Source organism: Entelurus aequoreus, linkage group LG22, assembly GCF_033978785.1.
Source record: "Entelurus aequoreus isolate RoL-2023_Sb linkage group LG22, RoL_Eaeq_v1.1, whole genome shotgun sequence".
Taxonomy (NCBI): Eukaryota; Metazoa; Chordata; class Actinopteri; order Syngnathiformes; family Syngnathidae; genus Entelurus; species Entelurus aequoreus.
The window spans coordinates 3,833,958-3,861,138 of NC_084752.1; the positions used below are offsets into that span (position 1 = coordinate 3,833,958).

General features: G+C 39.2%; 1 protein-coding gene across 6 annotated transcripts in view; it reads right to left on the reverse strand.

Moving 5' to 3' along the window:
* uso1 (USO1 vesicle transport factor) overlaps positions 1 to 27,181 on the reverse strand; it is a 53,199-nt gene that overhangs the window by 5,029 nt on the left and 20,989 nt on the right. The window contains exons 6-25 of one of the 6 annotated variants that reach the window (XM_062033433.1): positions 25,972 to 26,074; positions 25,825 to 25,880; positions 25,586 to 25,706; positions 25,331 to 25,509; positions 22,725 to 22,865; positions 22,560 to 22,669; positions 22,326 to 22,480; positions 18,072 to 18,277; positions 16,707 to 16,727; positions 15,312 to 15,326; positions 11,426 to 11,536; positions 11,192 to 11,310; positions 10,935 to 11,116; positions 5,842 to 5,963; positions 5,626 to 5,764; positions 5,381 to 5,550; positions 2,213 to 2,278; positions 2,043 to 2,141; positions 1,873 to 1,977; positions 1,586 to 1,801 (exon numbers count right to left, since the gene is read on the reverse strand). In XM_062033433.1, coding sequence (XP_061889417.1) covers positions 1,586 to 1,801; positions 1,873 to 1,977; positions 2,043 to 2,141; positions 2,213 to 2,278; positions 5,381 to 5,550; positions 5,626 to 5,764; positions 5,842 to 5,963; positions 10,935 to 11,116; positions 11,192 to 11,310; positions 11,426 to 11,536; positions 15,312 to 15,326; positions 16,707 to 16,727; positions 18,072 to 18,277; positions 22,326 to 22,480; positions 22,560 to 22,669; positions 22,725 to 22,865; positions 25,331 to 25,509; positions 25,586 to 25,706; positions 25,825 to 25,880; positions 25,972 to 26,074 — 2,436 coding nt within the window. The remainder of the gene's footprint in view (positions 1 to 1,585; positions 1,802 to 1,872; positions 1,978 to 2,042; positions 2,142 to 2,212; positions 2,279 to 5,380; positions 5,551 to 5,625; positions 5,765 to 5,841; positions 5,964 to 10,934; positions 11,117 to 11,191; positions 11,311 to 11,425; positions 11,537 to 15,311; positions 15,327 to 16,706; positions 16,728 to 18,071; positions 18,278 to 22,325; positions 22,481 to 22,559; positions 22,670 to 22,724; positions 22,866 to 25,330; positions 25,510 to 25,585; positions 25,707 to 25,824; positions 25,881 to 25,971; positions 26,075 to 27,181) is intronic. The other 5 variants (XM_062033435.1, XM_062033434.1, XM_062033436.1 and 2 more) reach the window with 5 other exon arrangements.

Genomic DNA, 27,181 nt, shown 5'->3' on the forward strand with positions numbered 1-27,181 from the left:
CAGCGTCGGAGAAAGAAAAACAAACTACGGTGACTTCAAGGACCATAAAATCAGTAGGACAAAACGGCGCTCACCAAACACTCTCATCAGTGAAGCATGTTTAATATAAACAGTGGGCTTTTTAACAATTAGGAATGTTTGTGTCATGTTTGTCCTCCCACAGAAACCATATCAAAACAAAAAAGTATATTTTGCCCTCATCTTTTTCCATTTTCATACATTTTTGAAAAAACTCCAGGGAGCCGCATACCACTCTTGAGCCGCAGGTTGCCAACCCCTAATGTTTGCAAGTTTTACAATATAAATAAAACAATTCATACATACTAAACCATCCCAGGTGTGATGTCTGTAGGAGTGTTTTTATGCATATTTGTACACGCTATCGTAATGTAAACAAAGTAGCATTGTTAGCATTAGCAAATATGCTAACACGAGTGTCTTTGTCAGTATTAATAATTTACAATGGCTTTATTTTTGTATTATTTTAGTTTCGTAAATTCTCAAACGTCACTGTGAAGTTATTGAGGTTTTTTTTTAGCTGGATGGAGAGCTAGTTTCCGCAGCTAGAGGGTCCATGACGATGACCTCCGTTTTGTTTTATCAGCCGTTTCACTGCCGTGTGACAGCCACCGTGGCACTGTTTGGAACAATTACCGTATTTTTCGGAGTATAAGTCGCTCCGGAGTATAAGTCGCACCGGCCGAAAATGCATAATAAAGAAGGAAAAAAACATATATAAGTCGCACTGGAGTATAAGTCGCATTTTTGGGGGACATTTATTTGATAAAAGCCAACACCAAGAATAGACATTTGAAAGGCAATTTAAAATATAAATAAAGAATAGTGAACAACAGGCTGAATAAGTGTACGTTATATGAGGCATAAATAACCAACTGGTATGTTAACGTAACATATTATGGTAAGAGTCATTCAAATAACTATAACATATAGAACATGCTATACGTTTACCAAACAATCTGTCACTCCTAATCGCTAAATCCCATGAAATCTTATACGTCTAGTCTCTTATGTGAATGAGCTAAATAATATTATTTGATATTTTACGCTAATGTGTTAATAATTTCACACATAAGTCGCTCCTGAGTATAAGTCGCACCCCCGGCCAAACTATGAAAAAAACTGCGACTTATAGTCCCAAAAATACGGTAGTTGTCTGCACACAAGAATCTTTTACTAATAGTGTTGGGAGGATACTTGAATTTTTTTTCAGGAATTTGTGTGCACGTTGCGCGGCCCTTTAATCTTTTTTGCGATTATAATATTTTTATTATTGTGAAAAGCTTGATATATATTTTTATTATTGTGAGAAGGTATTATCAGAGTCATAACAGAGGTGTGACCCCTTTCATATTTGTCTACCTTCTCTCCATACAGTAATGCTGTTCTGTATGAACAACACAATATCAAAGTATAGACTGAGTAGATACTGTATCTTTACTTCCTACTGCCTGATCCCAAATGCTGTTTGTAAGTAGACGTCAAAAAAGCTTTGTTAGTCCAGACAGAGCATGATATGCCGCTTGCTGCTATGTTAGACAAGTACAAAGAACCCTGTCGGTCTTACCGTGTGTCCCAAGTCTTTCAGTCTCTGTTTGAGGTTGAGGATCTTCTGGTCCTGGTCAGCCAGCAGCATCAGCAGGTCGTCCTGCTCCTTCTTGGATTCCTGAAGGTCTGTTTGGAGCTTGGCTTTCTCCGTCTGCAGGATGGCCACCGAGCTGGTGGCCGAGGCCTCCTGCTGCTCCAGATGTGCACGACCCTGCGTCAGGCCCCTGACCTCCTCCTGGTAGGCAGCACATGATAAAATACGTGATTGAAAGAAATGATGATAGAAAGTTGTGGCGAGTCACACACTTTGAGTCTCCCAATCTCAGACGTTTGTGCAGCCAGTCTGCTCTCCAGTTCTGCCATGTTGGATGCGTCCACTGAGGCGTCTCCACTCGGGGTGGCATCTATAGACTGAAGAGGTTCAATTTATGAGAATATAATTGAATGTTATTTAAAGATCATGTGTGTGTCTTTACCCCGGTTTCAACTCTTTTGAGCAGGTCCTGGTTCTCAGTCTTCAGCTGGCTGATTTCGGCCGTCTGGGTCTGGACCTGACTCCTCAGAAGCTCCAGTTCCTGGAGGTCATGAGAGGAGGTGAACACAGGAGACCTGAACATGTACCATCATGATGAAGTATTAAAGTCACCTTCAGGAGTTCTGTGTTGATTGGGCCTGCGGGGGCGCCCTCTGCTGGCTCGGACCCTTCGGATCGCTACAAAAAAATAGAAAATGATGACCAATTAGTAGTGATGGGTCAACTGATACTGAATCATCGGAGGCGTATAACACAAGGAGTGATACTGTGTCCCTCGATGTGTGTGTCACTTTAAGAAAACAATCATGTGACCGATACAGCTGCTGTGTCATGGACTGTGTAGCATCAAACTATATTGATATGATTCTGATTCTGATGTTCATCAGGAAGCATTTCTTTTGGCTAAAGTGACAGCTTGTGCTGAAAGAAGTTGGAAAAGTGGCGTACCACGTTTGACATCGGTTTTCGTCACCACAATTGAACTAAAAGGAACTAAGAAAAAGGTAAAATTCCAAAGTGTGGGATCATTCGGATTTGTTGTTACCAACTAAGGTAAAAATATTTGCAGGTCAAATGTAATTACTTTTTTAATCCAGCAGATGATGAATGCCCACTATGAAACACCAACAGAGTAACTGTGCAGTGTCATTACAGGTGGTGAGTGTGCCACACACTCACTGAGGCGTCAAGTAACCCATTATTACTAATTAGCTAATACTGTTATCGATTGATTCTTCTGGATAAAAAGGTGCACATCAAGAAGTATTGTACAAGCTACCTATCTATATTTATTTATCCTTTCCGTATTTACAACAGAGGTTCTGTTACTTGCAATATATCATTTAATACATGACCATGTGGTCAAAAGGAGATTTTTTTCCCCTTTTCCACTTACTCGTGCACTCCAAATCATTACCTTATTATGCTGTCTATACAGGGTTTTACATTTCATAAAAACCTTTTTCATAACCTTATTATGCTGTCTATACAGGGTTTTACATTTCATAAAAACGTCTTTCTAATTAAGGCTTGCTCACTATAACGCCCCATTCTTTTTGCAGTTTAGGTATATATATATATATATATATATATATATATATATATATAAGGGATGTCCGATAATGGCTTTTTGCCGATATCCGATATTCCGATATTGTCCAAATCTTTAATTACCGATACCGATATCAACCGATAAATGCAGTTGTGGAATTAACACATTATTATGCCTAATTTGGACAACCAGGTATGGTGAAGATAAGGTACTTTTTAAAAAAATTAGTAAAATAAGATAAATAAATTAAAAACATTTTCTTGAATAAAAAAGAAAGTAAAACAATATAAAAACAGTTACATAGAAACTAGTAATGAATGAAAATGAGTAAAATTAAGTGTTAAAGGTTAGTACTATTAGTGGAGCAGCAGCACGCACAATCATGTGTGCTTACGGACTGTATCCCTTGCAGACTGTATTGATATATATTGATATATAATGTAGGAAGCAGAATATTAATAACAGAAAGAAACAACCCTTTTGTGTGAATGAGTGTAAATGGGGGAGGGAGGTTTTTTGGGTTGGTGCACTAATTGTAAGTGTATCTTGTGTTTTTATGTTGATTTAATTAAAAAAAAACTAAAATAAAATTTTAAAAAAAAACACGATACCGATACCAATAATAAAAAAAACGATACCGATAATTTCCGATATTACATTTTAACGCATATATCGGCCGATATTATCGGACATCTATATATATATATATATATATATCCATCCATCCATCCATCCATCCTCTACCGCTTGTCCCTTTTGGGGTCGCGGGGGGTGCTGGAGCCTATCTCAGCTACATTCGGGCGGAAGGCGGCGTACACCCTGGACAAGTCGCCACCTCATCACAGGGCCAACGCAAATAGACAGACAACATTCACACTCACATTCACACACTAGGGCCAATTTAGTGTTGCCAATCATATATATATATATATATATATATATATATATATATATATATATATATATATACATATATATATATATATATACACAGTGGTAAATACACATATTAGGGATGTAACGATTACCGTTATAATTATGACTTATTACTAGGGATGTCCGATAATGGCTTTTTGCCGATATACGATATTCCAATATTGTCCAACTCTTTAATTACCGATACCGATATCAACCGATACCGATATCAACCGATATATGCAGTCGTGGAATTAACACATTATTATGCCTAATTTGGACAACCATGTATGGTGAAGATAAGGTACTTTTTAAAAAAAATAATAAAATAAGATAACTACCGGTAAATTAAAAACATTTTCTTGAATAAAAAAGAAAGTAAAACAATATAAAAACAGTTACATAGAAACTAGTAATGAATGAAAATGAGTAAAATTAAGTGTTAAAGGTTAGTACTATTAGTGGAGCAGCAGCACGCACAATCATGTGTGCTTACGGACTGTATCCCTTGCAGACTGTATTGATATATATTGATATATAATGTAGGAACCAGAATATTGATAACAGAAAGAAATGGGGGGAGGGAGGTTTTTTGGGTTGGTGCACTAATTGTAAGTGTATCTTGTGTTTTTTATGTTGATTTAATAAAAAAAACTAAAAAAAAAACTATACAGATAATAAAAAAAACGATACCGATAATTTCCGATATTACATTTTAACGCATTTATCGGCCGATAATATTGGCAGGCCGATATTATCGGACATCCCTACTTATTACTGTAAAAAACGTGATTGATTACCTCACTTTGAAAAACACAGTGGTAAATACACACATTAGGGATGTAACGATTACAGTTATAATTATGACTTATTATTGTAAAAAACGTGATGGATTTGAAAAACACAGTGAAACTGATCATTTGTGAGAGGAGTAGCTGGCACACTAATCGCTAGCTGACTATGCTTACATGAATAAAAGACACATTAACATCATTCCCCATTCCAAACACCTGTTTTGCCTTTAACATGAAACTCTTTAAAACCTTTACAAAATAAAACAAAAGAAGATAAACTTCTTTAAAAACGTGATCTTTGTTTTTGCACTATGAAAAGCAGAGTGTGTGTGTGTGTGTGTGTGTGTGTGTGTGTGTGTGTGTGTGTGTGTGTGTGTGTGTGTGTGTGTGTGTGTGTTGCTTACTTATTTATTACATTTTAAACTAAGTTAAAAGATTTCAATGCGTAACTGTGATAATATTAATAACAGTGATATGAAATGTTAATAGTTTTACATCCCTAACACACTCTCAACTAACCAAAGTCTCAATGAGCACTTCTTTGTCACGGAGTTGTGTCTGGAGGAGAGCGTATTGATTGCGGAGCTCCTCCATCTCCTCTCGAAGTTGTGAGACCTCTTCCGTCTGCATCCCGTTCACATGGGAACCGTCTCCCTGAGGAGGGTTAGCCTGGCCCTGGTTTTCCTTCCCTAATAAGTAAAAATGAGGTTGAGACAACGTTAGTGTTATTGGTTGTAAGTCGAGGGTTGGCGATGTGAACGCACCAAGCTTGAGCTTGAGGATGTTGTACTGGTCTTTGTGCTGCTGGATCTGGCTCAGCTGCTGGGCCACCGTGGTCTGCATCTCTTCGTTTTGGGACGTCATGGTGGCCACCTGCTCTTTCAGCTCTTGGATCTTGGCATCCTGACAAGACCACGAAAGAAACGTGAAAGAGACTGGGAGAAATTCTCAGCGTCTTGTCCGTCCGCTCGGTTTGTTACCTGCTCTCGGATCAGCTCTTTGTACTGAGTTACTATGTTGTCATGCTGCTCCAGCGTCTTCTTCACCTCCTCTTCCTTCTTCTCCTCCTCACTGGACTTGTGGACTGCCTTGGTTATCACACCTGGTTCCGGTAACAAATACATTTAAGAGGTTAAAAATGCACACCAAATTGCATCATTCTGAATTTTTGGTTATTGGGGGGGGTTAGAGTGCACCCAGATCCTTTGGTTCTAAGGCTGTCTAAAATGATTAGAGGTAATTAGAATTATAGATGAACAATTTATTATATAAAACAGGAGTAAGTACAAACAATAGTGGTATCAGCGCTGGAGAGAGCGAACCGAGCTATCTAAAAGTCGGAGCCATCACTAAAATGGTCGCCCGTCTCTCATTCTTTTGTCCACCGAGGTTCCCTGGCCTTGGCAGGAACTGTGAGAATGAGATATGTTTAAGTGTTCTGTTTCTATGCATAGTCATGTTTAAAGCAGCTAGTATTGTGACCTCCTTGCTTTTATCTTATGTCCGCTAGTAAACTCTTTGTTTTGTCTTAAGGGCTCCTGTTTGTCGGCTCACAGAGCTGTTGTGTTTTTTTATCGGTTTTGACGAAGCAGCAGCGCTCCTTTCTGGGCGAGGGGGGCTATTTTCTCAACATAAGCTGACTCTTTTAGTCTGGATTTAGACCTAGCTTGCTGATGCTATGCTTGCATTGTAAGGGTTGGTCTCCTGAAGCTTCAGTAAAACTCGGTATTGTACCATTCTGTCTCTGGGGTCCGTTTTACTCAACATATGGGATCCAAAAGAACTTAGGATTGACCAGTGCGTTTTATTCCCTGGGAGGAAGACTGGTCAAGCGTAACAGAATCAAAATTGAAAGTTAACTTGACATGTGTGCCGAGCACACACACTTCCTCCTTCATTCTCTCTCCAGGCTGGTACTTTATGACAACATTAATAACAATATATGTGTATGAGAGTACATAGATAACGAAACAGGGTGAGCTCATCGTGTGTATCTCTTCTAGCAGAATGAAGGCAAATTCTTAGGCGTTCTATTTTGCTAAAAGGTGGAACATATAATGCAACATTAAAGGCCTACTGAAATGAATTTTTTTTATTTAAACGGGGATAGCAGATCTATTCTATGTGTCATACTTGATCATTTCGCGATATTGCCATATTTTTGCTGAAAGGATTTAGTATAGAACAACGACGATAAAGATTGCAACTTTTGGTATCTGATAAAAAAAGGCTTGCACCTACCGGAAGTAGCGTGACGTAGTCAGTTGAACATATACGCAAAGTTCCCTATTGTTTACAATGATGGCCGCATGAAGTGAGAGAGATTCGGACCGAGAAAGCGACAATTTCCCCATTAATTTGAGCGAGGATGAAAGATTTGTGGATGAGTAAAGTGCAAGTGAAGGACTAGTGGGGAGTTGAAGCTATTCAGATAGGGAAGATGCTGTGAGAGCCGGGGGTGACCTGATATTCAGCTGGGAATGACTACAACAGTAAATAAACACAAGACATATATATACTCTATTAGCCACAACACAACCAGGCTTATATTTAACATGCCACAAATTAATCCTGCATAAAAACACCTGCGTGTTTGTTATGCTAGCTCCTAGCTCCTCTGCTAGCTCCTAGCTCCATAGAACACGCCAATACAATTCAAACACCTGATCAACACACACAATCACTCAGCCCAAAAGACCGTTCACCTAACCCAAGGTTCATAAAGCTTATATATTTTTTAAAAGTTACGTACGTGACGCGCACGTACGGTACGGTACGTGTTATGCTAGCTCCTATGCTATCTCCTAGCTCCATAGAACACGCCAATACAATTCAAACACCTGATCAACACACACAATCACTCAGCCCAAAAGACCGTTCACCTAACCCAAGGTTCATAAAGCTTATATATTTTTAAAAAGTTACGTACATAGGCAAAAAAAAGTTGCGCACATACGGTCAAGCGATCAAATGTTTAGAAGCCAAAGCTGCATACTCACAGTAGCACGTCTGCGTCTTTGTCATCCAAATCAAAGTAATCCTGGTAAGAGTCTGTGTTGTCCCAGTTCTCTACAGGCGTCTGTGTATCGAAGTCAAAAGTCCTCCTGGTTAGAGTCTCTGTTATCCGAGTTCTTCCATCTTGACTGCATCTTTCGGGAATGTAAACAAAGAAGCGCCGGCTGTGTACTGTTGTGGCTGACTACGTTCGAAAAATACGTCCATTTCGCACCGACAACTTTCTTCTTTGCTTGCTCAGCTTCCTTCTTCATAATGCAATGAACATGATTGAAACAGATTCACGAACACAGATGTCCGGAATACTGTGGAATTATAAAATGAAAACAGAGCTTTTTCGTATTGGCTTCAATGTGGAAGGCATACCCGTGTTCGCCGGTCTACGTCACGCGCATACGTCATCCTCAGAGGCGTTTCGAACCGGAAGTTTAGCGGCAAATTTAAAATGTCACTTTATAAGTTAACCCGGCCGTATTGGCATGTGTTATAATGTTAAGATTTCATCATTGATATATAAACTATCAGACTGCGTGGTCGGTAGTAGTGGGTTTCAGTAGGCCTTTAATACACATGTTTTGGCTTTGTCCGACGCTAAAGGCAGTGTTTCCCACACATTCATTTATTTGTGGCGGCCCGCCACGAAAGAATTACGTCCAACTTCTCAGGCAAATCATATAGTTGATGTAGATGCCCATAAAGGCTGTTCAGATTTACTTTACAAAAGAGAAGTGTAGGATACTTCTCTTGTTGCCTTATTTGTATTTGACCACTACTGTTTTCTGTTTATTTGTTACTGACTGTGGCAGGACACCTCTGCCTCTGTTTCACTTTATGTTGCTGGTAAATAATATGGTTGTAGTAGTAGGCTAAAGTTAAATTATTTAGTATGCACTAATTAAAGGGGCAGAGCTTTAAGAGACATTTTAGCTTTTATATTTTATAAGATATATTTTTTGTAAGAACCACAATTAATAAATATATTTCAGTGAATAACTTATTGTTCAAATCTGTATATAAATATGTACATAAAGTGTTGTAATTATATTGTAAAATGGATGGATGGATGGACGTTTAAAACAAAACTGTTATTATTAATTAGTAAGTATACATTTTTTAAGCCTTTTTAGAGAAAATCATATCATTGTAGTAAATTATGCAAATTACTCGATGATGGCATGGTAACCACGCCCATAGCCACGCCCATGGTCACGCCCCCGCCCCCCCACCACAGGTATCTTGGCAGTTTATGGGAAACACTGAAAGGGGTACTGGAAATCTATCTTCGAAGCACTCTCCACGGTCTTAACAATTCAAATTGATCCAAACCCTTTAATTTCTGTATTTGGAATCATTCCTGAAGGGATGGAGCTACCTGTAGGGGGTCACAAAATAGTTGTCTTTACCACCCTCCTCGCACGCCGCCTGATATTGTTGAAGTGGAAGGAGGCTGTCCCACCCTCAGTCTACTACTGGATAAGGGACGTGCTAGCAAACCTGAAGCTCGAGAAAATAAGATATACATTACGGGGCTCTGAAAATAAGTTTTTTAAAGTGTGGAGACCTTTTTTGACTTTTTTTGACCAATCCTCTACACAAGTGCAGGAATAGCCCACGACATGTACCTAAATATGACTGCCGACGTTTCAGGCCTTGTCATGCTGCTTCTACAGTGTGTTTCAGCTTTCAATTACTTTGTCTCAAATGCCTTGTATGGACATTTTTTTTACTCTGGGTACTTTTGTACTCTTACTTTTGTTTTTTGTTTTTGTTTTGAGTGACAGCAGGGGTAGGGGATGAAGAGGGTTTGAATTTGTTGTTAATGTGAATGTGAAATCAATAAAAAGAACTATGAAAGAAAAGGTGGAACATATTCCTCTACAGCAGGGGTCACCAACCTTTTTGAAAGCAAGAGCTACTTCTTGGGTCCTGATTAATGCGAAGGGCTACCAGTTTGATACACACTTAAATAAATTGCCAGAAATGGCCAATTTGCTCAATTTACCTTTAACTCTATGTTATTATTAATAATTAATGATATTTACACTTAATTGAACGGTTTAAAAGAGGAGAAAACACGAAAAAAATGACAATTAAATTTTGAAACATAGTTTATCTTCAATTTCGACTCTTTAAAATTCAAAATTCAGCCGAAAAAAAGAAGAGAAAAACTTAAAAAAATAATTTATGGAACATCATTAGTAATTTTTCCTGATTAAGATTAATTTTAGAATTTTGATGACATGTTTTAAATAGGTTAAAATCCAATCTACACTTTGTTAGAATATATAACAAATTGGACCAAGCTATATTTCTAACAAAGACAAATCATTATTTCTTCTAGATTTTCCAGAACAAACATATTAAAATAAATTCAAAAGACTTTGAAATAAGATTTAAATTTGATTCTACAGATTTTTTTTAGATTTGCCAGAATAATTTTTTTTAATTTTAATCATAATACGTTTGAAGAAATATTTCACAAATATTCTTCGTCGAAAAAACAGAAGCTAAAATGAAGAATTAAATTAAAATGTATATATTATTCTTTACAATAAAAAATAAAAAAATTTACTTGAACATTGATTTAAATTGTCAGGAAAGAAAAGGAAGGAATTTAAAAGGTAAAAAGGTATATGTGTTTAAAAATCCTAAAATCATTTTTAAGGTTGTATTTTTTCTCTAAAATTGTCTTTCTGAAAGTTATAAGAAGCAAAGTAAAAAAAATAATGAATTTATTTAAACAAGTGAAGACCAAGTCTTTTAAATATTTTCTTGGATTTTCAAATTGTATTTGAGTTTTGTCTCTCTTAGAATTAAAAATGTTGGGCAAAGCGAGACCAGCTTGCTAGTAAATAAATACAATTTAAAAAATAGATGCAGCTCACTGGTAAGTGCTGCTATTTGAGCTATTTTTAGAACAGGCCGGCGGGCTACTCATCTGGTCCTTACGGGCTACCTGGTGCCCGCGGGCACCGCGTTGGTGACCCCTGCTCTACAGGGTTGAGCAATGAAGTCAGAGGTAAATAAAAAGGACAAGGCAGACATGGTGCTGACTGACCCTCCAATTCTTTGACCAGTTTGGTGAACTCATGGTCGAAGAGCATCTGCTCTGGAGACAGGAAGACCGGCTGCGGCTTCTGGCCGGCCCGCGAGTACAGCTCGTGCTTGGTGATGAAGCCGAGTTTCTCCACAAAGTTCTCCTTCCCGATGCGCTTCTCTATCAGCTGTTTCAGCTTCTCTCTGACGGAGCAGAAGGGAATCAGATGAGCACACCACCGACAATTGTGTGATGTTGAGAAAGCAGGTGGCGCTTACTTGGTGTAGTTCTCCAGCGAGTTGTCGTTGTAGTAAATGCAGATGCCCAGCAGCAGCGCGCACAAGCCCTGCACCAGTCGCTCATCCTCTCCCAAGTTCTCGGAGATCTGAGCCGTTAGCTACAGTGGTCGCCAAGTGAAGGACGCAGACGGCAGGAGAAGTACATACTGTAGCATGCTAGTAGTGGACTCACGGGCTGTAACGTGGCTCAGTAAGGAGGCAGTGCAAGGATACAAAGGGAACGTTCTCCTGATTGTGTAGAAAGTGCGTGACGGCGATGGGACAGTTGTTGATCCACGTGCAGAGCAGCATGAGAAGGCCCACCCTCGTCTGCACTTTGCTGCCCTGTTGGACACAACAGAGAAAGGCGTCTTGCATCAAGCCGGTGAGCGTAGTACACTGCACGTATAGAATTGCCGGTCACAAAATGAGGTACACCTGCATACAAATAACATTTTAATTTATTGCTATTTTTACAAAAGCAATCAAACCATTTCAATTTAATTATGCTGAGACATTTTATATTTATAGAAAAAATATTTGGCTAATTCACGCAAATTCAACCAATGCCAGTGAAATATGTGTAGCAACTAAAGATGTCCGATAATGGCTTTTTTACCGATATTCCGATATTGTCCAACTCTTAATTACCGATACCGATATCAACTGATACCGATATATACAGTCATGGAATTAACACATTATTGTGCCTAATTTTGTTGTGATGCCCCGCTGGATGCATTAAACAATGTAACAAGGTTTTCCAAAATAAATCAACTCAAGTTATGGAAAAAAATGCCAACATGGCACTGCCATATTTATTATTGAAGTCACAAAGTGCATTATTGTTTTTAACATGCCTCAAAACAATAACAGTGCAATCCTTTTTCATAACATGGTCACTACTGCCTAGTTTCTCTTGTTATTTTGTTATTTTACTGTTATATTTTTATTCTGATTGTTGCTTTTTATTTTTATTCTTATTGTAATATTTTTCTATTCTGTTTCCATTTATACCCCCATTATTTACTTTTTAAATTCGATCTCAATTCTGTACACTGCTGCTGGAATTTTAATTTTCCTGAGGGAACTCTCCTGAAGGAATCAATAAAGTACTATCTATCTATCTATCCAAACAGCAGCTTGGAATTTGGGACATGCTCTCCCTGAGATAGACTATGTGGAGGTTGAGGTGGGCGGGGTTGGGGTGGGTAGGGGTAGGGGTTAGCGGGGGGGTTTTTTTTTTGCATCCCGGAAGAGTTAGTACTACAAGGGATTCTGGGTATTTGTTCTGTTGTGTTACGGTGCAGATGTTCTCCCGAAATGTGTTTGTCATTCTTGTTTGGTGTGGGTTCACAGTGTGGCGCATATTTGTAATAGTGTTAAAGTTGTTTATACGGCTACCCTCAGTGTGACCTGTATGGCTGTTGACCAAATCACTTGTGTGTGTGAAAGGCCGTAGATATTATGTGATTGGGCCGGCAGGCAAAGGCAGTGCCTTTAAGGTTTATTGTACCTCTCCCTACGTCCGTGTACACAGTGGCGTTTTAAAACGTCATACATTTTACTTTTAGATACCGATAATTATGAAACCGATACCGATAATTTCCGATATTACAATTTTTAAAGCATTTATCGGCCGATATTATCGGACGTCCCTAGTAGTAACTTCTTTTTTCCAATCTTCCCCACTCATCGTGGCCAATTATCGTGATTTTTACCAATGTAAGTTGTCCCAAAAGCAGCACTCGAACGCGCACGTGTCTCAGCACTGCCCACCCATACACCCTTGACAGTTATGTTCACGTGTGAACGGAGTGATGGTAATCTCTCATCTCATTTGCCAACAAAAAAAAGAGCGCAAATGTCGGCGCTCAACAGTACCCCAAAGTTCTCAACAAAAGCGGGAGCCACATTGTTTTCCAAACATCAGCATGGATTAGATTAGATTCAACGTTATTGTCATTACACATGTCACAAGTACAGAGCAATGAAATGTATGGATTAGAAGGCAATGTCAAAAATCCTGTGCTAAATTTGAGATAAAGTTAAAGAGAATAATCAAACATTCACAGTACAGGCCAAAAGTTTGGACACACCTTCTCATTGAATGTGTTTTCTTTATTTTCATGACCACCTGGGGGCACCACAGACTGTGGATGCTTTTAAAAAAGGCTTAAAAACCCTTCTTTTTTAAAAAAGCCTTCTTTTTTTTTTTTTTAGATATGTGCATACTAGTTTTAGCTATTTGGCTGTTCTAGTTTTTATTTTTTTTTATTTTTTATTATCTTTTTATTTTTTATTTATTTTTTTAATACACTGTAGCACTTTGAGGTTGTTTACTTAATGTAAAGTGCTTTTTTACAAATAAAATCTATTATTATTATTATTATTATAATGAACACATGTGGAGTTATGTACCTAACAAAAAAAGGTGAAATAACTGAAAACATGTTTTTTATTCTAGTGTCTTCAAACTAACCACCCTTTGCTCTGATTACGGTTTTGCACACTCTTGGCATTCTCTCACTTCACAGGTGTCCTAGTTTTGATGTCTTCAGTGACAATCTACAATGTAAATAGTCATGAAAATAAAGAAAACTAGAGATGTCCGATAATATCAGCCTGCCGATATTATCGGCCGATATATGCGTTAAAATGTAATATCGGAAATTATCGGTATCGGTTTTTATATTATCGGCATCGGGGTTTTTTTTTTTTTTTTTTTTTTAATTAAATCAACATAAAAAACAGAAGATACACTTACAATTAGTGCACCAAGCCAAAAAACCTCCCTCCCCCATTTACACTCATTCACACAAAAGGGTTGTTTCTTTCTGTTATTAATATTCTGCTTCCTACATTATATATCAATATATATCAATAGTCTGCAAGGGATACAGTCCGTAAGCACACATGATTGTGCGTGCTGCTGCTCCACTAATAGTACTAACCTTTAACAGTTAATTGTACTCATTTTCATTCATTACTAGTTTCTATGTAACTGTTTTTATATTGTTGTACTTTCTTTTTTATTCAAGAAAATGTTTTTAATTTATTTATCTTATTTTACAATTTTTTTTAAAAAGTACCTTATCTTCACCATACCTGGTTGTCCAAATTAGGCATAATAATGTGTTAATTCCACGACTGCATATATCGGTTGATATCGGTATCGGTTGATATCGGTATCGGTAATTAAAGAGTTGGACAATATCGGAATATCGGATATCGGCAAAAAGCCATTATCGGACATCCCTAAAGAAAACGCATTGAAATGAGAAGGTGTGTCCAAACTTTTGGCCTGTACTTTAGATATTAACGGACCGTCGAGCTTGCATGACTGCTCGTATCAGTATCATATTCCCTAGTATTATCAGTATCAACGTTTCCATTTTTGCTGTTGTTTCCTGCTTATTGTATTTGGAGAATGTGCCGCAGGCCAATACACAGAAGCTGCGTCCCACAAATGGACACCCTTGCTTTATGCGAGCTTGCTAGAGTATGTAGGTGTACCTAATAAAGTGACCAACAGTTGGATAAACATTAATACTGTACGTATTAATTTCTAGAGGAACACTACAAGGAAGCATACACAGGAGACGACGTGCATGTTCAAAATTCCATTTGGGTGACAGAAAATTAGATGAAAGCCAAAATGTGAAATTTCATTGTCAGGAAAGTTGTTGGTGAACAAAACCAAAATAATTAGGTAAACACTCTTATTTCAGTGGGCAAACAATGAAATTTCAAACCATCTAGTCTAATTTTCTCGACTTAAACTCAGTAACTCTCTCACTTCACTCAGCCATTAGTCGTTAATGGGGTTAGCAAAAGAAAAAAACAGGACAAAGCTTAGCTGATATCATTAGTAGATAAATGCATTTTTATCAAACTACTATCTTTGTATGGAGATATCACCGTTTTAATTCTACACCGAGAGCTGAAAGAAGCGATGAATGAATGAATAAATAAAACTAAAGTGCAAAGGCAAGAAATGTTTTGCTCAAAGTTTCAGGACGCTATCAACATGCAACATCCACAACAAGGGAGACCTGCGCCATAACGGCGTAGCTAACACCTTAGCAGCATTTGAACGTACACAACATACAAAAATCACCTTTTCAGATTTAGTCTCCACATCGGATGTAAAGCACAAAGGTGAAACAAAATAAAGCGTTTTATTGAGCAAACACCGGCCTTGAATATGTGCAGACGTGGCATCTGTAAAGCTGAAGTCTACCATGGACTTTAAAGAGAAAGTGTTGGTGTTTGAAATGCGGTAGGCTGCTAAACATTTATGTATATACAATGTATATATTTATTATAATGCTTATATTCAATATAACTACCGTATTTTTCGGACTATAAGTCGCTCCGGAGTATAAGTCGCACCGGCCGAAGATGCATAATAAAGAAGGAAAAAAACATATATAAGTCGCACTGGAGTATAAGTCGCATTTTTTGGGGAAATGTATTTGATAAAAGCCAACACCAAGAATAGACATTTGAAAGGCAATTTAAAATGTCTAAAGAATAATGAACAACAGGCTGAATAAGTGTATGTTATATGAGGCATAAATAACCAACTGGTATGTTAACGTAACATATTATGATAAGAGTCATTCAAATAACTATAACATATAGAACATGCTATACGTTTACCAAACAATCTGTCACTCCTAATCGCTAAATCCCATGAAATCTTATACGTCTAGTCTCTTACGTCAATGAGATACATAATATTATTTGATATTTTACGGTGATGTGTTAATAATTTCACACATAAGTAGCTCCTGAGTATAAGTCGCACCCCCGGCCAAACTATGAAAAAAACTGCGACTTATAGTCCGAAAAATACGGTATTATCTTTGTGTTTATCATTTTCCTAGACAAAAAAATACATCCATTGATATATTTACATACAGCGTGTGCCTTACTTTCATTTATTTGTGGCGACTTGTCACAGATCAATTTGGACCGCCACAAATACATAAACACATTTAAACGGGACTGTGTGTGAATATAGATTGTTGTTACAATTCTGTAAAGTAGATAATAAATACATTTTAACACACCTCATATGGGAGTGTTGCCATTTAATGACTTTGTTACTTTTTCTAAAAAGCGACCAGCAACAGATCTTGCGACTTTTCTGGTGTTATCGGACACTTTTGGAATGTTTCACATAAAAGCACATATCCTCTTCTTAAGAGTGGGAAAGGCTGATAAGCATGCATTTGTACAAATAAAAGCCTCTTTCAATAAATATGGCAACTTGCACGCTGAAAGGCCCAAAAGTTGCAAAATATTGTGGGGTGGTTCCACCAGTACAGCATGATTAGGAGCCGCATGCGGAGGGCTGAGAAGTGGAACCAGGAGTAGCTAGACACCAAGACCCCTTTCACACATAAGCCCACCCCACAAAACAAACCCTGCTTCGTGGAGAAGCCAAGCTGAAAAAAGGTGGTGCCCCAAATAACACAAACAAAAATGTCACGCGCACTTTACTCACCCGCCGGCTGATCTTATCACCCTGCAAAATCACAATGTGACACCACTCTAATCAAAAATGTTAAACCAGGACCTATGGCCCCTCTTTTAAACACACACACACACACACACACACACACACACACACACACACAAACACACACACACACACACACACACACACACACACACAAACACACACACAGACAAACAAACACACACTCTTGTATTTCCTACATTCTTGAGACCTGAGAAAAATGCCTACCTCTTTAGGACCACCCTTTATAGATATATAAAGATTTGTATTTACAACATTAATACTATGCAAATATAAAAAAGCTTGTTGTGAAAAATGAGTTGGAATTTCACAAGAAAAAGGTCACATTTTCACACAAAAAACGTAGAATTTTGGTAGTATCATAATAAAAGTCGTAATTATTTTACTCAATGCAAGTCGAAATTTGTGCAATATTACGATAAAAGTTGGAATTTTACTAGAAAAGCTTAAAATGTTGGCAATTTTATGAAAAGTCGTAATTTTACTCGACAAAAGTCACAGTTTTATAAGAAAACTTTGAAATTTTGGCAATATTATAATAATAATCGGCATTTTACACAGCAAACTTATGACAAAAGTCATAATTTTACTCAAAAAATGTCACTGTTTTACAAGAACAACAAAAAAATTGGCAATATTGTGATAAAAGTCTAAATTTTATATGACAAATGTCACCATTTTGCATTAAAAAGTAAGAATTTTACATAAAAAAGTAACAATTTTACGAGAAAATATTGCAATGTTACAGAAACAGAAAGAATATGAGAAATTGTTCCCAATTTTATAAGAAAAAAGTCGACAAATTGTGAGATTTTATTTTTTATTTTTTAATTGTTTTTTAATCTTCATTATTTATTTCAAATTTTTACAGTATGTCTCTATATACATATTTATTAATTTGTTTAAATTCATTTAGGCGAAAGGGGGCGCATTTCAATTTCTTACACACACTTGTTATTTCATATGTTGACCAGAGGGGAAGCACTTTTAAAACCAACAGTCATTTTGAAAAATCCCTCCTTTCTGGGACCACCCTCATTTTGATAGATTTCACCACCAGGGGTGCAAATGAGACATTCTCTATTAGATGCAATGTTTTTCCATATTGGGACCATGATTTCGGTCCTTACATGTTGGAAGGTACTTTTCCTTGTTGATGTCTCAAGAAGGGTAGCAATACAAGAACACACACACACACACACACACACACACACACACACACACACACACACACACACACACACACACACACACACACACACACACACACACACACACACACACACACACACACACATTTATATCCAAGAGCATCAGCACGGTGCCTACCTGAGAGAGGATGTTGGTGCACTGCTGCAGCAAAGAGACGGGAGGCTTGCCCAGGCTGGTGGCCAGCTGGACCCGCAAGAGTTGCTCCTTCTGTATGAGGTTGTCCTGCAGGGCGTGAGCCAAGGCCACCGCGGCACACCAGTTGGAGAGGGAGTCCGCTGAGAAGAGGCCCCCGCACAAAAGCTGGCCTGCTGAGATGGAGTTGGCTGGGCAACGCAAACAACACAAAAAGGGTGGATGAATGGAAGAATAGTGTTGATTTTAGAACCAAAAACACAGTTTTAGGAGTGCCAGTAAAATTGTACTGATTAAGAAAAAAGGTCTGCATGTGCACCATCATTTCTTAATACAACTTTCTCATCTTCTCAGATTATTTCCAGGTAGTGTGTTTACAGTGGTACCTAAGTATTTGTCAGTAATGAACTGCTAACGTGTGGTTATGTTATGTAATCCTACATTAGGAAAATGTATTTTAGAGCTGCATAATTAATCAGATTTTAATCACAAACACGGCTGCCAGAATTAAATGAAAGTGATCGTCGGCAATGCTAACATTTAAAAAGCAGGCTCAGCTGCACATTAAAACAAGTAATTTCACAGCTTGCGGCAGCGTGAAAGCAACAGCAGCTTGTTGACGTAGGCTATTGTGCATGCGCGCTTAGCTCAATGACCACGCCGACCACTTCGCCGGCCGACATCAACTGACATTTCCAGGGATGCTGCAGCCGGTCGCCTCGTTTCACTGCCCCAAATTCCGTGCTGTTCGGCGTACCTAATGTTGTTTAAAGATGCAAATAATGGGTTTCACTATGTAAAGCGCTTTGAGTCTCTGGAGAAAAAGCGCAATACATAAATAATTCACTTCACTGGCCTGGGAGCGCCTCGGGATCCCCCGGGAGGAGCTGGATGAAGTGGCTGGGGAGAGGGAAGTCTGGGCTTCCCTGCTTAGGCTGCTGTCCCCGCGATTCGACCTCGGATAAGCGGTGGAAAATGGATGGATGGACGTGTGAACCGCCTGCATAACACGCTGTTTTCCTTGTCTCCTTGGAGTCACATTAGCAAGACTAATGGCTAGCCATTGTGCTAAATATAATCTGGAGACACTTTTCCATTGAGCGCCAACACTTCTTGCCGGTGTTCTGTCAAGACATGCTCCCTGTTGGAATTCATGCACTCCCTGCATCTACCCATGTGTATAAATCCAAGGAATGTAATTTCGGGTTGAAGGACTCTTTCCCACGAGTACAATCAGTACACTGAATAACTCTATATTTGTGTGTTTTTCATTTAACGTACAGTACAGGCCAAAAGTTTGGACACACCTTCTCATTCAATGCGTTTTCTTTATTTTCATGACTATTTACATTGTAGATTGTCACTGAAGGCATCAAAACTATGAATGAACACATGTGGAGTTATGTACTTCAGTGGTTCTCAAATGGGGGTACGCGTACCCCTGGGGGTACTTGAAGGTATGCCAAGGGGTACGTGAGATTTTTTTTAAATGTCTGTCAAAAAGAAGTGTGAAAAGAAATGCAACAATGCAATATTCAGTGTTGACAGCTAAGATTTTTTGTGGACATGTTCCGTAAATATTGATGTTAAAGATTTCTTTTTTTGTGAAGAAATGTTTAGAATGAAGTTCATGAATCCAGATGGATCTCTATTACAATCCCCAAAGATGGCACTTTAAGTTGATGATTACTTCTATGTGTAGAAATCTTTATTTATAATTGAATCACTTGTTTATTTTTTAACAAGTTTCTAGTTATTTTTATATCTTTTTTCCAAATAGTTCAAGAAAGACCACAACAAATGAGCAATATTTTGTACTGTTATACAATTTAATAAATCAGAAACTGATGACATAGTGCTGTATTTTACTTCTTTATCTCTTTTTTTCAACCAAAAATGCTTTGCTCTGATTAGGGGGTACTTGAATTAAAAAAATGTTCACAGGGGGTACATTACTGAAAAAAGGTTGAGAACCACTGATGTACTTCACAAAAAAAGGTGAAAAACTGAAAACACGTTTTATATTCTAGTATCTTCAAAATAGCCACCCTTTGCTCTGATTATGGTTTTGCACACTCTTGGCATTCTCCCGATGAACTTCAAGAGGTAATCTGAAATGGTTTTCACTTCACGGGTGTGCCTTATCAGGGTTGATTAGTGGATTTTCTTGCTTTATCAATGGGGTTGGGACCATCAGTTGTGTTGTGAATGAGAAGGTGTGTCCAAACTGTTGGCCTGTACTGGACATGTTTCTTACTAGAAACAATCAAAAGTACAATTAGGTCAAGTGGAGGTGTCCAATTGATGACGCACGTGCCATCCGCGGAATGTGACTGTTTTTTATGGCTCTGAAAAAATATCACCCATCCATGGATGGAGAGCTAATGGTAAATGGTAAATGGGTTGTACTTGTATAGCGCTTTTCTACCTTTTTAAGGAACTCAAAGCGCTTTGACACTATTTCCACATTCACCCATTCACACACACACATTCACACACTGATGGCGGGAGCTGCCATGCACGGCGCTACCCAGGCCCATCAGGAGCAAGGGTGAAGTGTCTTGCTCAAGGACACAACGGACGTGACTAGGATGGTAGAAGGTGGGGATTGAACCAGTAACCCTCAGATTGCTGGCACGGCCACTCTCCCAACTTCGCCACGCCGTCCTAATGTCATCATGTAATGAGTAAAAGCTGAAGTGTTAACACTAACAATGAAGAAAACCACACGTATTTGTCTTTAAATATATAAATAACAATCCTGAATTCAATATTGGTAAAAATAATTATGATTATCATTTTGGTCATAATCGTGCAGCCCTAGTGGGTCTGCCTTTAATACTCTGAAGTAGGGCTGGGCGATATATCGATATACTCGATATATCGCGGGTTTGTCTCTGTGCGATATAGAAAATGACTTTATTGTGATATTCGAGTATACGTTCTCACGCAGTTGCTTTTAGCTGCAGGCATTACACTACATGCTCTTCTCACTCTTTCTTGTCTGTCCTTCTCACAGAGACTTAAACAAGCGCACCTTCTTACATACGTCACATACGTATACGCCCTTGCGGAGCAGAGAGGTAGCAGCATGGGTAGCTGTGGTGCGAGTGGTAATACAAGAGAAAGAAGGTGCGAATCTGGTAACAAATGAAGGAAGAATTAATTCCCAAGAAAAACAGCAGGGGGTCCATCGTCTGGCGGTGGTTTGGCTTCAAGTGGGAATATGTCGAACACGACAACCGTAATTTTTCAAGTGTGGGGCAAAAGCATTGTTACAAAAAGTAGCATTACTGCTAATATGTAGCATCATTTGAAAAGTCACCTGCTAGAGAATGAAGAGTGCTTACTCCGCATGTCAACATCTCCGTTCGGTGCCACACCCACAAAATGCCCAAGCAACCAGTTCCAGATCAACACCGTATGAAAAAAATAGTCCACGACATAAGGAGATAACGTCCGCAAGAACCTACCACATAGCGAAGGACATACACTACTGGATTTCCTATTATGCAGCTCATTTTTATTTGACAGTTTTTGAAATATCTTGTGTGACATCATGCACAAAAGTGCACTTTATTTGTTTTAAACTATTGTATTGGCGTTCTGTACAAAAAGTGCACCTTAATTTATCATGCACAAAAGTGCACTAATAGCTTGTTTTAAAATCTTGCACTTTCTGTTTTGAAATGACATGAATGTTTGTGCCACTGCTTAATAACTGTTTAATAAATACGGTTTTGGTCAATTGACTTAGTTGTGATTTCCCTCTCTGCATGAAAGTTTAAAATGAGCATATATTAATGCAGTATGAAGAAGAATGTTTTAATGTAGACACATAGAATCATCATACTGCTGTGATTACATGCATCAAGTGTTCATTCAAGGCTAAGGCAAAATATTGCGATATATATCGTGGCCTAAAAATATCGAGATATTTAAAAAAGGCCATATCGCCCAGCCCTACTCTGAAGTGCAGGGCAGTACGAATCCTGTTTGTATTTTTATCCAGATTTGCACTAAAATACTATTGCTACTGTGCCATTCCTCCACACAAAGGATTACATATTGTGTTGTTTTAGTGGAATCCTGCTGACTACTCAGCAAACAGCAGGGAGAACAATACTGTAACTCTTACCCTCACAAAAAATGCTCAAATAATCCCTTCTAATGTAAACAATCATAACTTTAAGCAAAAAAATGTACTCCGTACTGTTCGTAATAACAGCAAGGACTGACCGTCAATGGTGGAGGGCAGCAGTGTAGCCACGATCTCCCCTTGCCCTTTCTGGTTTTTATAGAGGAAACACTGGAAGCAGTAGAGGACGGCACAGCGAAGCACAAACGGCTGTCTCTCGTTGACCATGGACATGAGCAGGACCACAATGGCTGGTCTGCAAATAGCCAAAGAAGACAAGTGAGGACACTGATGATGGTCACAGAAGCACTACCCGTGAGACGTCTGTCTTTTACCTTGGTGGGTTAGAAGGTGCGTTGACTGATGCAAAGTAGTCCTGGTTAACCTGTGAGCCCCTAATGACCTCTGACACCGTGTTGATGGTCTGGGAGGCGTGCACAGATGACTGAATAAGCCATAAATGTTGTGGTGTTTAATGACGTGTCAAACTGTGATTTTACCTCGGTGAGGATGTCCGCCGGCACACCGGTGGCCATGAGGATGGTGCACAGCTGCTGCAGTAGACCACACTGGAACATGGACTTCTGACAGCTGGCCGTGGCTCCAGGAGAGTTCACAGGGGACACCATGACTCGCACTAGCTGGGGGTCACCCACAGGACACTTTCATCAACCACATTTATTACAGTAGATCATCTCAAGGGACAATAAACTTAGATATACTTCAGTGGAGTAAGTGTACAGTTGGTATAGCAGTATATGTTAGGGCCAAATCCAAAATGACACCTAACCGGCCTCTGAGTTTAGTTCAAAACACGTGAGACAAACATTTTTGCAGCAAATTCCTAAAAACACTAGAGTTCTCCTGTTGTATAGAAGAGCTTGGACCACTGTAAACACTTCGGCAGACCCTTGCATTGACCTTTTAATCTTGCAAGCAAACATACTTGCCAACCCTCCGGATTTGCCCGGGAGACTCCCGAATTTCAGTGCCCCTCCCGAAAATCTCCCGGGGCAACCATTCTCCCGAATTTCTCCCGATTTCCACCCGGTTAACAATTTTGGGGGAGTGCCTTAAAGGCACTGCCTTTAACGTCCTCTACAACCTGTCGTCAGGTCCGCTTTTCCTACATTTTTAACAGCGTCCCGGCACATGATATATGCGGCCATTACACACACACAAGTGAATACAATGCATTTGATCAACAGACATACAGGTCACACAGAGGGTAGCCGTATAAACAACTTTAACACTGTTACAAATATGCGGCACACTGTGAACCCACACCAAACAAGAAAGACAAACACATTTCGGGAGAACATCCGCACCATAACACAACATAAACATAACAGAACAAATACCCAGAACACCTTGCAGCACTAACTCTTCCGGGACGCTACAATATACACCCCCCCGCTACCACCAAACCCCGCCCCCCCAACCCTGCCCACCTCAACCCTGCCCACCTCAACCCTGCCCACCTCAACCCCGCCCCCCCACCTCAACCACGCCCCCGCATCTCCCGAATTCGGAGGTGTCATGAACATAGAACATTGGGGTCCATACCATAACTGTGCGTTCCTCAACGCACCACTTTAGGTCCTCTCATTTTTGGCAGTTCCAGTTTTTTATACTTGTGGTGTTCCTCAAGGTTTCCTTTTAGGTCCTCTCTTTTTCATCATTTGGACTTTTTCATCATTTGGACTATTCAACTGGTGGCCCGCGAGTTCAGTTAAAAAAAACTTGTGAGAGACTCACATTTTTGCTGCAGATTCTTAAAACGCTATCACAGAGATGATCTTATTTTTTTTTGCAAAAGATCCTTAAAAATAGCACAGCGCTCCCGTAACTCTGAGAAAAATAAATATTCTCAATTCAAATGTCTACTGTAGAAAAAGCTTGTTGTCTGGAATATACAAACTAAGACTGATAGTGAAGGGAGAAGTTCGGCCCAGCATTCTTAGCTTTCTGGAAATGTTGCCCTCTAAACAATTTAGAATTGAATATGCACTGCTATACAAGCTGTATATAGCACTATGCATTTGATTGTAAAGTATACTGCTATACAATCTGTACACTGACTACTAGGGGTGTAACGGTACACAAACATTTCGGTTCGGTACGTACCTCGGTTTAGAGGTCACGGTTCAATTCATTTTCGGTACAGTAAGAAAACAACAAAATGTAAATTTTTGGGTTATTTATTTACCAAATTTGCAAAATCTTCCACCAAAAATATTTTTATTAGAGGAATATTTGATGTGAAGTAATGGGAACCTTGGATAGGTCAATAATTCGTAATAACATTGATTTTGATTCAATATTATGTTTTGAGCAATGACAGTTTGAAAGAAAAAAACCCAGCCTTTTTTAATTAGTCAACATTGCAACTTTTTCTAAATTACATTTAACCTTTAAGCTTTTTTATTTCACTTTTGTTATGTTTTTGTTTATTTTAATAGTATTTTTAGAATGTGCCTTTAAAACATTAGCTGTGGGTCGCAAATGTCCTCCGGGGCACACTTTTGACACCCCTGCTATAGATAATAACAAATTAAATGTGATAAATCTATGGATAAAAAGCAGAGGCTGGCGACGCATGCGCGTTTATCATAACTCTCTCTCTGTGTCTGTCTCTGCCCCTCCCTCACTAATGCTGCTGCGCGCACAATTTGTTTTGTTTTTAACCCCTTCTTAACCCTGAACGTACATTGAAAATACACGCAACCCTAACTCAAAATGCCGGACATTTGAGGCATTTAAGAAACTCCGCCCTGACAGCTCCGCAAAAGAGGACATGAGGAATGGTCAGTCTATTGTAGCCCGTTAGCTGCTAGCATGCCGTGTGTTGTGCCTCTGTGTGCATTGTTTACACAACGTGCGTTACGCTACTTAATATGTCCGTGTGGAAACTCGTTCGGTACACCTCCGGACCGAACCGAAGCCCCCGTACCGAAACGGTTCAATACAAATACACGTACCGTTACACCCCTACTGACTACGATAAATAACATCAAAGTTTCATTTATTTAGTATTCTCGACTGAAAAGATGTAATACAAACAGTTGCTGAAACGCATTAAAAAGACATGGATGCCACACGGTACCTGCAGCATCAGGTGGAGGTTGGTGACTTTTTGCGCGGACCAGCCAGAGTTGTCATCTCCCACCTCAAACCACGGTCTCATCCTCTGGATAAACGAGCCCTCCTTGAAGAAATTCTGGTTGGAGCTGTTGTTCTTGAGGAGGTTGAGGAGCAGCAGCAAACAGTCCTCCACCACAATACCTGCACACAGGGCATACCATCTTAAATGAAGGAATTGCGAGAGGTAAGAATGTGCATACAACAGAATTAAGTGTACCGCCATCACTGCTGCCCTCTTCTGTGATGATATCCAGAAGGCGCTCGAATGCATTTTCAAACGCCACAATCTTCTGAATGGCGGCGTTGCCTTTAGTTAACTGCTGAAGCAACAACAAGCCCTGTGGGAGGTGAACAGGTCAGTGATTAATATAATAGTGCTGTAAATCCCCCTTTTCTGGATTGTGTTACGGCTCTGATAGGACTTTTTTTGCAGTAAGTGTAAAAGAGAGCACCCACGTCATTGCGGATCACTTCTCTCGAGTCCGCCAGCAAGTCCATCAATCTGGAAACACCTGCGAGTGGACACAAGTGCAGATTACAAACTGGAAAAAGCCAGAATGTGAACCTGAAGTTTGATGTTGATCACAATGAAGAGAAGCTGACCCATGGGGCTGACCAGGATGATGCTCTGCACCGGGACACACTGGCTCTTCAGGAGGGCCGTCAGCAACTTTACACCAGGCCAACGCACGTGGAAGTCAAACTCCTGAAAATGGAAATATATGACGATATCGTGAGCCAATTTCTATGTTTTTCTATGTCCTCTGCTTTAACAGATACCATGTCCTTATTTATCTTTGGCTGTGACACCCAGCCCTAAAGTTGAGGTAGCAGAAGGGACCAGTGTTGCCAACTCAGATACTTTGTTGCTGTATTTAGCAAATCAGAATCAGAATCAGAAATACTTTAATAATCCCCAAGGGGAAATTAAGATTTTCAGCAAAATCCCATTCAAGAACAGACAAACATTACAGGGAGACAGAACAGGATAGCTGACGGGTCTGCCAACTTCTGGCGCCCCTGACAAAAAAGATGAGAAACAGGTAAACGCTGGGGTGGGGGGTGAGCCTGGGCCCCTGGAGAGGGGGTCCAGACTGAGGCCCATCCATCCATCCATCCAGCCACTACAGTGGAAATTGAAATCTTGGAATATTAAGACCTCTCCAGAAGAGTGATTAGCAAGTTCCAACAAATCAAACCACTTTTCTTGTCTTATTGGAGACTGTGACATGTAAGTACGTATTGCTCTTATTACATTAAAAATTTTAGAAAAAAACCCTTATGAATTGGTTTAAGTTGCTTTTCATTATTTTTTTACTCATGTTTTGTCTCCCACACAAGATTGTTCCTCTCTCGTACAGCGTCCACTACGATTACATGCGCATGCATCATGGTCACTTCTGCATATTAGACAACCACATAATCTAGCTCGCCGCCCACCGCTGCCACAGATAGTTGCAGTATTGAGGGAAATGCTGATGTCATTATCAAAACACACGCCACCTGAAGGGCAGACATGGCATCTGTAAAGTTAACAGTAGCGTCCCTGCTGGTTAAAGCCATGCAATCGTAAAAAAAAACAAATATTACCAAATTTTGTAATAATGTGTTTGCAGTCAAGCATCCTCGCAAATAAATGCCTTACTTTTAATCAACACTTGCATAGCATCGCTTGAGATGCCTGCTGGGAAGACATGGTATCTGTAAAGCTGAAATAGCGGAATTTAAAGACCAAGTATGTATGCAGCAGATCAACATAAAACAACATCTAAAAGTAATACATTCTATATGGGTTGTAATCATGTGACCTAGA